The 12,477-nt window shown below is 44.8% G+C and overlaps 1 protein-coding gene across 2 annotated transcripts in view; it reads left to right on the forward strand.

Moving 5' to 3' along the window:
* LOC139752869 (glucoside xylosyltransferase 2-like) overlaps positions 1–12,236 on the forward strand; it is a 172,682-nt gene extending 160,446 nt beyond the window's left edge. For both annotated transcript variants that reach the window (XM_071668865.1, XM_071668866.1), the window contains exons 2-7: positions 1,842–2,006; positions 3,867–3,938; positions 6,598–6,694; positions 8,048–8,390; positions 8,908–9,084; positions 12,015–12,236. In XM_071668865.1, the coding sequence (XP_071524966.1) occupies positions 1,880–2,006; positions 3,867–3,938; positions 6,598–6,694; positions 8,048–8,390; positions 8,908–9,084; positions 12,015–12,221 (1,023 nt within the window). In that variant the 5' untranslated portion in view covers positions 1,842–1,879 and the 3' untranslated portion in view covers positions 12,222–12,236. The remainder of the gene's footprint in view (positions 1–1,841; positions 2,007–3,866; positions 3,939–6,597; positions 6,695–8,047; positions 8,391–8,907; positions 9,085–12,014) is intronic.
* Positions 12,237–12,477: the final 241 nt, after the last annotated feature.

The following is a 12,477-nucleotide window of genomic DNA, read 5'->3' on the forward strand; positions in this document are numbered from 1 at the left end:
AGAGAGAGAGAGAGAGAGAGAGAGAGAGAGAGAGAGAGAGAGAGAGAGAGAGAGCACGGAAACCCACGGAAGACAACAACATCGGGTGCTACATTGGCTAGGGTATACAAGGTGGGGCGACAGAGGGCAATGAGCTACTGGTGGTGCAGGACTATGGTGGTGAAGGCGAAGCAAAGTGAGGTTGATCAAGTCCCATGAGAAAGGTTTGGCAGAGGGGGGGTGTGGGATGACTTGTGATGGTGGTAATGGTAGGCTTTAGGTGAGCAAGTATCAGCAAATTTCAGGAAGAATAAAGATGCTCTGAAATGAGGTTGATAGTTTGAGAAAAAGCTTGAGAAAGAACGGGAGATGTCTTGGTGTAGGGCAGAAGGGGAAGTGTTAACAGGAAGGGATGAAGTGAGGAGGAGATGGTTTGAGTACTTTTAATGAACTGTCGAATATGTTTGATGATAGAGTGGCAGATGTAGGGTGTTTGGGTTAGGGTGGTATGCGAAGTGGAAAAGTTATGGAGAGAGTGGTTTGGTGAAAAGAGAAGAGGTGGTGAAAGCCTTGCGTAAGATGAAATGAGCCAAGGCGCTGGAGTGAATGGAATTGTAGCTGAATTCATCAAGAGACTGGGTGACTGTTGCTGATTAGTTAGTTCGGATTTTCAGTGCATGTATGGATCATGGTGAGGTGCCTGAGGACTGGCGGAAGGCAAGTATAGTACCAGTATATAAAGGCAAGGGGGGATAGAGGTGGGTGTTCATACCACAGAGGTATAATGTTGTGGAGATACCTGTAGGAGACAGGTAACTGAGAGTGTGAAGGCATGTACACGGGAGAGACAATGTAGTTTCAGAAGAAGTACAGGATATGCGGATCAGGCGTTTGCTTCAGAGAATGTGTGAGAGAAACACCTACAGATATGGAATATTTATGTGTGGCATTTAGGGACCCCTGGAAAAAGCTTATGTAGAGATGTCTTGTGGTCTTACGAATGTATAGTGTAAGAAGAACTCTAACAGAAGTAGTGAAAAGTTTTTATCAAGAGTACAAGGTATGGGTACGAGTAGCAGGAGAGGAGAGTGAATGGCCCCAGGTGAAGGCTGGTCAACGGCAGGTGTGTGTGGGGCGTAACCATGCCTGCTAAATTTGCATATAGACGAGGTAGTAAAGGAGGTAATGCAGGGTTCTTGATGAAAGATGAGAGCAGGTGAACTCTTGGATACGGGCGGCTGAGTGTAGCAGCTGTTGTTTGCCGATAACACAGCAGTGGTGGCAAATTTGAGTGAAGAATCTGCAGAAAGCTGTTGACTGAGTTTGGGACAGTGTATGAAAGGAGGGAGCTGTGAGTGACTGTGAATAAAGCCAAGATTATCAGGTTCAGTAGAGCAGAGGGAGAGATTAGCTGAAGGTGTAGTTCTGAATGGATAAAATCTGAAGGAAGTGAAGTGTTTTAGATATCTGGGAGTGGACATGGCAGCGAATGGAACCATGGAAGTAGAAGTGAGTCATAGGGTGTGGAAGGGGGCGAAGGTTCTGGGAGGGCGAAAATCAGTATGTTTGAAGGTATAGTAGTCCCAACGATGCTATATGGTTGCGAGGCATGGGCTATAGATATGAGACTGTGCGGAAGAGGGTGGATGTGTTGGAAATGAAACGTGTTTAGGATGATTTGTAGTGTGAGGTGGTTTGATCAAGTAAGTAATATAAGAGTAAGAGAGATATGTGGTAAGAAGAAAAGTGGACCACATCAACCCAATATATATATATATATATATATATATATATATATATATATATATATATTAAATGATAGAGTTTCACCACGCTCACCAAAGTTTTCATGGCTTCTGTAGACATCTCGTACCGAGCTGCTGCAGGCGCAAAGATCCTAATGAGGGTAAGACCATTGCTGGAGGCGAGGTTCGTCTCTTGCCTCATAGGTGGCGGAGCCCTGACGTTGCTGCTGGTCCTGTCTGTCGTGGATGTGACCTCCTGGGGAACGACCTCTCCGGAACAAGGTAAGTAAGTCGTTGTCGTGTCGTAACGAATAGCAAAGAGGCAATCTGGTCGTTAATAATTGACAAGAAGGAGAAAGAGAAGGGATGGGTCGTAATGGGTAGTTTTCTACTGATAAAATTGGCCATTTTGGGGGGGCGATAAGTCTCCCTAAATTGTCTCCGTAAGGAATTGTTTGTTGTCTGTAAATTCCTTTCATGATTTTTCCAGTGTCTTTGAACATCGAACTTACTTGTGGAAACAGATTACCAGGTAGAGATATACACTGAGTTCTGAGGAGGTCTTATAAGTCGTTATACCTGTAGCTTGTAGAATCCAACAGGTGTGTTTACGATAAGCAATGTTTTTGGCCTGTCGTAAAATTCTAAGGATGACAGAACGTAAGGCTCATATAGAACATAAGGCTCATGTAGAACATAAGGCTCATATCAAACATCAGGCTCATATCAAACATAAGGCTCATATCAAACATGAGGTTTATATAAAACATAAGGCTCATATCAAACATAAGGCTCATATCAAACATAAGGCTCATATCAAACATGAGGCTCATATCAAACATAAGGCTCATATCAAACATAAGGCTCATATCGAACATAAGGCTCATATCGACCATAAGGCTCATATCAAACGCAAGGCTCATATCAAACATAAGGCGCATATCAAACATGAGGTTTATATAAAACATAAGGCTCATATCAAACATAAGGCTCATATCAAACATAAGGCTCATATCAAACATAAGGCTCATATCAACATAAGCTCATATCAAACATAAGGCTAAGGCTCATATCAAACATAGGGCTCATATCAAACATAAGGCTCATATCGAACATAAGGCTCATATCAAACATAAGGCTCATATCAAACATAAGGCTCATATCAAACATAAGGCTCATATCGAACATAAGGCTCATATCGAACATAAGGCTCATATCAAACATAAGGCTCATATCAAACATAAGGCTCATATCGAACATAAGGCTCATATCGAACATAAGGCTCATATCAAACACAAGGCTCATATCAAACATAAGGCTCATATCAAACATGAGGCTCATATCAAACATGAGGCTCATATCAAACATAAGGCTCATATAAAACATAAGGCTCACATCAAACATAAGGCTCATATCAAACATAAGGCTCATATCAAACATAAGGCTCATATCAAACATAAGGCTCATATCAGACATAAGGCTCATATCAAACATAAGGCTCATATCAGACATAAGGCTCATATCAAACATAAGGCTCATATCAAACATAAGGCTCATATCAAACATAAGGCTCACATCAAACATAAGGCTCATATCAAACATGAGGTTCATATATAACATAAGGCTCATATGAAACATAAGGCTCATATCAAACATAAGGCTCACATCAAACATAAGGCTCATATCAAACATGAGGTTCATATAAAACATAAGGCTCATTTCAAACATAAGGCTCATATAGAACATAAGGCTCATATCAAAGATGAGGTTCATATAAAACATAAGGCTTATTTCAAACATAAGGCTCATATCAAACATAGGGCTCATATCAAACATAAGGCTCATATCAAACATAAGGCTCGTACAAAACATAAGGCTCACATCAAACATAAGGCTCATATCAAACATAAGGCTCATATCAAACATAAGGCTCATATCAAACATAAGGCTCATATCAAACATAAGGCTCATATAGAACATAAGGCTCATATAGAACATAAGGCTAACTTTATCTTACATAAGGCTCATTGATATCTTATTCACTCAAGTTCAAGATAAAGTGGTGAAGTGATCCAGTCTGTTAAGTATATCACGTATCTTCAAACAGCCAAATGAGACTGTTCAACCACTTCCTCTCTCCAGACAGTCTACTGGAAGTGCGTGAGACGAGGGATGAACTGCCTAAACCCGTCTTTATCATAATACTCTGTAAAGGTCAGTAACCCCCTCCAGCACCACATTACATGTACCAGTGAATACATGCAGTCACCTCTCTCTCTCTCTCTCTCTCTCTCTCTCTCTCTCTCTCTCTCTCTCTCTCTCTCTCTCTCTCCCCTGCACCCTCCACTCCCTCTGGCAACAGTGCGGACGGGGGAAGAAGAAAGAAAATATTCGGAGAAAATAAAAGATAAGAGGATCATAAGGAGGATTGGAACATGAATGTGTCTCCATCCCTATCATTAGTGAGAAGTACTCCTTCAGCTGCTGTCGTAAGAGACCGGTGTGAGGAAAATGACCTTGAGTTCCACCCTCTCGATTTTCCATGGCTACATATTATCATACCTGATGTTGAAGGATGGTGCAATAATTCTTTCTTGCTCTTCATATTTATTTTTTTCTTCTTCAAAGCAGGTGACGTGGGTTAACACCTACAACATGGCCAGGGAGAGGTCGGTGGTGGGTGAGAAAGGTAGCATGATTTACCACTGTGTTATGATAACTGAGATAATGGTTTGATATCAGAGAGTGACAAGTGATGATCAAGGCTAATTTTGAAAGTATTGACAGTGTTGCTCTAAACTACTTGTCCTGGGAGCTTATGTCTCGTGTCAGTAATGTCGCTGGTAAAGAACTATTTAGTATAGTCCAGAGTAACTTGGGGACCTCTAAGTCTTAGTTTAATGTCCTCTCGTTAGCAGCGCTGGTGCTACTGTAAAGATGTATGACATCTCGTAAGCGACTAAGACCCGTTTACCCATAACGAGCTAAAAGTTACCCATCTCAGACCACGTTTTCTGTAAAGGGTGAGGTCCCTGCTAGTGATCGCTATTGAAATCTACGGGATCTCACGGATCAAAGAAAACGTAGTCTGAGATGGGTAACGTTTATCAAGTCGTTGGTATGCTGGGCATAATCGCTGGTTGTCATTTTAATGATCCAGTGTTCGACCTCAGTAATCATAGGTAATCTATAGGGTTTCCATGTGACAAGGAAATTTTGTAGATGTATATATATATATATTCTATGAGTCCACGAGGAAAATGAAACACGACAGTTCCCAAGTGCACTTTCGTGTAATAATCACATCATCAGGGGAGACACAAGAGAGAAATATAACAGTCAGTTGATATACATCGAAAAGACGAAGCTAGGACGCCATTTGGTAAACATGTGATTGGACAATCACATGTTTACCAAATGGCGTCCTAGCTTCGTCTCTTCGATGTATATCAACTGACTGTTATATTTCTCTCTTGTGTCTCCCCTGATGATGTGATTATTACACGAAAGTGCACTTGGGAACTTTTCGTGTTTCATTTTCCTCGTGGACTCATAGGAATATCTTGATCACGCGCAAAATTGTGATCCTTTCCAATATATATATATATATATATATATATATATATATATATATATATATATATATATATATATATATATATATATATATATTATCAGTTCTCTGTTCTTAACGCTACCTCCCTAACACGGGAAATAGCGAATAGTATGAAAAAAAGATATATGTAATCACTATTCCACCTCACTTGTATGCTAATGATAGAGCCAATGTTTTCTCCCATCAAGGATATACGTCTCGATATATTGACTCTCCTCCATCAGGGGTATATCAGTGATATAACTCATTCTCGTCAAGGGTATACCCCGGCATACCAACTGCCAGGCAGCCTAGACCCTAGAGTATACTGTATCAAACAACCCTTGAAGTATACTGCCACTTGTGTTACTGAGATGTACTTTCCCTGGTATAACACGTTTGATATACCCAAAGTGGCCCAGATGGTTGTAGTCAGGTTGTAAGTAAAAAGTATGGATGAGTAAATCATTATCATTATCATTATTATTACCCTTATTATTATTATTATTATCATTATTATTATCATTATTATTATTATTATTATTATTATTATTATTATTATTATTATTATTATTATTATTATTATTATTATTATCATCATTATCATTATCATTATTATTATTATTATTATTATTATTATTATCATTATTATTATGATTATTATTATTATCATTATTATTATCATTATCATCATTATTATTATTATTATTATTATTATTATTATTATTATTATTAGCATTATTATCATTATTTTGATTATTATCATTACTATTAATATTATCATTATCATTATCATTATTAATATTATTATCATTATTACTATTATTATTATTATTGTCATTATTGTTATCATTATTATTATTATTATTATTATTATTATTATTATTATTATTATTATTATTATTATTATTATCATTACTATTATTGTTATTATTAGTATTATTATCATCATTATTATTATTATCTTATGCAACCTCAGGAACCCAAGTTTATTATCATTATTATCATAATTATCATTATACAGCCCCAAAACCCCTTTCAAGTCTCTCCTGCAGTTTCATGGTTGCGCTACAATCAGTAGCAGGGAAAGAGCGGTCACCTTTGGAATGAAAAGTGCTCTGTCAAGTGTGTTACTCATTTCCATCCACTGACGATGGATGAAGCGGCCCCCCACCGAGGGTGGAGTCCGGTAACGTTAACAGGTATGAGATGAGAGTTCATCAGAATTTGAGTGTAACAGCCGTGTTCAAGACGTTAACAAGGGCCTGACTCACACAGGCCTTGGGAGGATCTTGAAGGAGGATGTGGTTCGACAACTTCGCCAAACGAACGTTCTTCTAAAATCAGCGGTGACCTTCACAGACACTACGATCAGGTTCGTAACCATAGACTTCTTCGTTATCATCTGTTTCGTCACACTGAGGCAGATAGCTAGCTGTGTGCACCAGGAGGTGCTGTGGGTGGTGATCCTCCTCCTCTTCACTCACTCACTCACTCACTCATGCCTCATGATTCTGTCCTCACTCCTCACTCATCTTCTGTCCTCACTCCTCACTCCTCACTCATCTTCTGTCCTCACTCCTCACTCATTTTCTGTCCTCACTCCTCACTCCTCACTCATCTTCTGTCCTCACTCCTCGCTCATTTTCTGTCCTCACTCCTCACTCCTCACTCATCTTCTGTCCTCACTCCTCACTCATTTTCTGTCCTCACTCCTCACTCCTCACTCATCTTCTGTCCTCACTCCTCACTCATCTTCTGTCCTCACTCCTCACTCCTCACTCATCTTCTGTCCTCACTCCTCACTCATTTTCTGTCCTCACTCCTCACTCCTCACTCATCTTCTGTCCTCACTCCTCACTCATTTTCTGTCCTCACTCCTCACTCATCTTCTGTCCTCACTCCTCACTCATTTTCTGTCCTCACTCCTCACTCATCTTCTGTCCTCACTCCTCACTCCTCACTCCTAACTCATCTTCTGTCCTCATGACCCCCTTGCGGGATGATGAATTATGGCCTAACATCCTTGATGAATTTTGCCTTAAGTTATGATTATACTAAGTGACATAATGCTCGCCCAGTCGATCCTTTGCTTGACTTCAAGTTTATCCTTGACTTCAACTTCATCCTTGACTTCAGCTCTCCCTCCTATTCTCTACTAAACCATTATCTGTTCCTCATATATCATCCTTTTGGATCTTTCACTCCCTCTAACCTTCCAATCCTGCCTTAGAAATTTCCCTCAGTGCTTCGTGCCGCATCTCTCTTCTCTCACATATCACCCGATCTTTCAACTCGTCTTCTCTATACCATTATTCATCTCCATGATGCTAAAGAGTTTTACAATATGTCTATAATTGTTTGTTCCTCCTCTTCTCTCCCTCCCTTTCCAAAATGCGTTTGAGTGTTTTGTCTGTAGTAACTTTTGATGCATGTAAGTGTGTACGTGTAAGTGAATAGAATAGAATAGAGTAGAATAGAATAGAATAGAATGGAATAGAACAGTTTATTTGCTCAGACTTTTACACAAATTAATGATCACAGCTCCCAGATAACATCAGCAACTATTAGAAAATTCAATCGTAAATCAATGTTTGTATGTGTGTGTGTGTGTGTGTGTGTGTGTGTGTGTGTGTGTGTGTGTGTGTGTGTGTGTGTCGTCACATACACCCATTATGTGACACACAACTCGCGTTACAGACTAAGTTCGTATCCCTCTTCGTCACAGGTTTCTGGTGGTGACGGACACGGAGACGCTGTACGACCAGGTGGTGTCGCTGACGGAGGGGTGGCCAGCGCAGTATCGCCAACGGCTGGTACTGGAGCACCACAGTGTGTGGTACCCTCCTGACAGAGAGGAGCTGAGGCCCCTGGCCAGACCCTGCTCCTCCGCTAGAGTCTTCCTCACCCACATCTTCCCCAACTTGGACGCCGCCGTACTGCTGGACACGGACACCATCTTCCTACGCCCTCCAGGCCAACTCTGGCAACACCTGCGCCAGTTTGATGACGTGCAGGCCGTTGGCATGGCGCCCGCTGCCGGCAAATACAAGGAAGCAAAAATGGAAAAGGTCGGTTCACTTGTATACCCTGGTGTTCGCTAGAAATGAAAAGGTAAAGGAGTTAAAAAAGGGGACAAATGGTTCATCTTTTACAACCGCTCTACCGTCCTTATCTTGGTCTATTTCTACAACCGGCTTACCATCACTGTCTTCAATGTCCGAAGTTATCGTACGGCAGGAGGTTGTATATAAGTCTTATTATAATCATGATGATTCGATGATAACTTCTTTTGGATTAGGTGATTAGAAAATGACCCACCTGTAACACCTATTCATCATCTACAATCAGAAACTGTTTCTGTGGGTGGAATTGAACTTGTAATGGGATTAGGTTGTGTTGATCACAATACTTCTCTACGTTTTACAACTTCACCTTCAAGAGAATTATATTGTGTGTTGTGACAGTATTGATCGTGTTGATGATGACCATCGTCAGTTTTCTCCTCTCCCCAGTTCCCTCACTATGGCGACGGGGGCGTCAACACTGGGGGGGTGATAACCATCGTCTGTTTTCTCCTCTCCCCAGTTCCCTCACTATGGAGACGGGGGCGTCAACACTGGGGTGATGGTGATGAACTTCACACGACTGAAGAACCTCCCTGGTGGAGGGTACACTGAGGCCTTCTTAACTGCCTATGATAAGTACAAGGACGTGTTGAGTGAGGCGTATACCAACGACGTCATCAATATTGTCTTCAGTCAGGTACGTGACCAGGTGGCGGGAGGATCACAACTCTTGTCTGACCAGGTGGTGGGAGGATCACAACTCTTGTCTGACCAGGTGGTGGGAGGATCACAACTCTTGTCTGACCAGGTGGGGGGGGGGGGGGAGGATCACAACTCTTGTCTGACCAGGTGGCGGGAGGATCACAACTCTTGTCTGACCAGGTGGGGGGGGGGAGGATCACAACTCTTGTCTGACCAGGTGGCGGGAGGATCACAACTCTTGTCTGACCAGGTGGGGGGGGGGGGGGAGGATCACAACTCTTGTCTGACCAGGTGGCGGGAGGATCACAACTCTTGTCTGACCAGGTGGGGGGAGGATCACAACTCTTGTCTGACCAGGTGGGGGGGAGGATTACAACTCTTGTCTGACCAGGTGGGGGGAGGATCACAACTCTTGTCTGACCAGGTGGGGAGGATCACAACTCTTGTCTGACCAGGTGGGGGGAGGATCACAACTCTTGTCTGACCAGGTGGAGGGAGGATCACAACTCTTGTCTGACCAGGTGGCGGGAGGATCACAACTCTTGTCTGACCAGGTGGGGGGAGGATCACAACTCTTGTCTGACCAGGTGGGGGAGGATCACAACTCTTGTCTGACCAGGTGGAGGAGGATCACAACTCTTGTCTGACCAGGTGGGGGAGGATCACAACTCTTGTCTGACCAGGTGGGGGAGGATCACAACTCTTGTCTGACCAGGTGGGGGAGGATCACAACTCTTGTCTGACCAGGTGGGGGGAGGATCACAACTCTTGTCTGACCAGGTGGGGGAGGATCACAACTCTTGTCTGACCAGGTGGGGGAGGATCACAACTCTTGTCTGACCAGGTGGGGGGAGGATCACAACTCTTGTCTGACCAGGTGGGGGAGGATCACAACTCTTGTCTGACCAGGTGGGGGGAGGATCACAACTCTTGTCTGACCAGGTGGGGGAGGATCACAACTCTTGTCTGACCAGGTGGGGGGAGGATCACAACTCTTGTCTGACCAGGTGGGAGGAGGATCACAACTCTTGTCTGACCAGGTGGGGGGAGGATCACAACTCTTGTCTGACCAGGTGGGGGGAGGATCACAACTCTTGTCTGACCAGGTGGGGGAGGATCACAACTCTTGTCTGACCAGGTGGGGGAGGATCACAACTCTTGTCTGACCAGGTGGGGGGAGGATCACAACTCTTGTCTGACCAGGTGGGGGGAGGATCACAACTCTTGTCTGACCAGGTGGAGGGAGGATCACAACTCTTGTCTGACCAGGTGGGGGGAGGATCACAACTCTTGTCTGACCAGGTGGGGGGAGGATCACAACTCTTGTCTGACCAGGTGGGGGGAGGATCACAACTCTTGTCTGACCAGGTGGGGGGAGGATCACAACTCTTGTCTGACCAGGTGGGGGAGGATCACAACTCTTGTCTGACCAGGTGGGGGAGGATCACAACTCTTGTCTGGGGGGAGGATCACAACTCTTGTCTGACCAGGTGGGGGAGGATCACAACTCTTGTCTGACCAGGTGGGGGGAGGATCACAACTCTTGTCTGACCAGGTGGGAGGAGGATCACAACTCTTGTCTGACCAGGTGGGGGAGGATCACAACTCTTGTCTGACCAGGTGGAAGGAGGATCACAACTCTTGTCTGACCAGGTGGGGGAGGATCACAACTCTTGTCTGACCAGGTGGGGGGAGGATCACAACTCTTGTCTGACCAGTGGGAGGAGGATCACAACTCTTGTCTGACCAGGTGGAAGGAGGATCACAACTCTTGTCTGACCAGGTGGGGGGAGGATCACAACTCTTGTCTGACCAGGTGGGGGGAGGATCACAACTCTTGTCTGACCAGGTGGAAGGAGGATCACAACTCTTGTCTGACCAGGTGGGGGAGGATCACAACTCTTGTCTGACCAGGTGGGGGGAGGATCACAACTCTTGTCTGACCAGGTGGGAAGGAGGATCACAACTCTTGTCTGACCAGGTGGAAGGAGGATCACAACTCTTGTCTGACCAGGTGGGGGGAGGATCACAACTCTTGTCTGACCAGGTGGGGGGAGGATCACAACTCTTGTCTGACCAGGTGGGGGGAGGATCACAACTCTTGTCTGACCAGGTGGGGGGAGGATCACAACTCTTGTCTGACCAGGTGGGGGGAGGATCACAACTCTTGTCTGACCAGGTGGAGGGAGGATCACAACTCTTGTCTGACCAGGTGGTGGGAGGATCACAACTCTTGTCTGACCAGGTGGGGGGAGGATCACAACTCTTGTCTGACCAGGTGGGGGGAGGATCACAACTCTTGTCTGACCAGGTAGGGGGAGGATCACAACTCTTGTCTGACCAGGTAGGGGGAGGATCACATCTCTTGTCTGACCAGGTGGGGGGAGGATCACAACTCTAGTTTTAATGTGATGTTGTATTGACTAGTGGGATTCCAATGATTGTAGGCCAGTCTAATAGTGTTGTAGGTTAGGTTGTTGATGTAGGCCAGTCTAGTGTTGTAAGCTAGTCTAGCTGGTGTTGTAGGCCAGTCTAATAGTGTTGCATGCAGGCCAGGTTGATGTTGTAGGCCAGACTGAGGTTGTAGGCCAGGCAGTTCCTGTAAACCAGTCTGGTGCTGTAGTCCATCCTGGTGTTGTAGACCATACGTGTGTGTGTGTGTGTGTGGACTCACAGATCTGTTCTACATTGGAATACACTCTCATCATAACCTTCTCCTCCTCTTCGAGGTAATACCGAATCTCTCTCATGTATGCCTGTGTCTCCCCCTCTCTCTCTTTCTCTCTCTCTATCCCCCTCTCTCTCTCTCTCTCTCTCTCTCTCTCTCTCCCTCTCTCTCTCTCTCTCTCTCTCTCTCTCTCTCTCTCTCTCTCTCTCTCTCTCTCTCTCTCTCTCTCTCTCTCTCTCTCTCTCTCCCTCCTACAGGAGCACCAGGAGCTGGTCTACGAGCTCGAGTACGAGTGGAACTACACCCCGGGAGGTTGCAACGCTCGCTACAACTATTACCCAGAGACCGCTCGCAGGGGCATCTCCCTCCTGCACGCCACAGGCGCCTCCTTCCTCCGTGGCACCAACTCCAAGTTTCAGGTGAGCGGCGACCCATCCGGCCTGCCAGGGACGGAGGCTGTGTGAGGGTGGAAGGATGGGAGGGAGGGATTATGACCCAGGTGGGTCGAGACTGAGGGAGATGGTACGAGACTAGAAGGGAGGAGGAGGAGGAGGAGGAGGAGGAGGAGGAGGAGGAGGAGGAGGAGGAAAGGAAGGATGGGGGAAGAAGGAGGAGGAAAGGAAGGGTTGGGGAAGAAGGGAGGAGGAGGAGGAGGAAAGGAAGGGTGGGGGAAGAAAGGAGGAGGAGGAGGAGGTGGAGGAGGAGGAGGAGGAAAGGAAG

This window comes from Panulirus ornatus, chromosome 13 (assembly GCF_036320965.1).
Source record: "Panulirus ornatus isolate Po-2019 chromosome 13, ASM3632096v1, whole genome shotgun sequence".
In the NCBI taxonomy this organism is placed as follows: domain Eukaryota; kingdom Metazoa; phylum Arthropoda; class Malacostraca; order Decapoda; family Palinuridae; genus Panulirus; species Panulirus ornatus.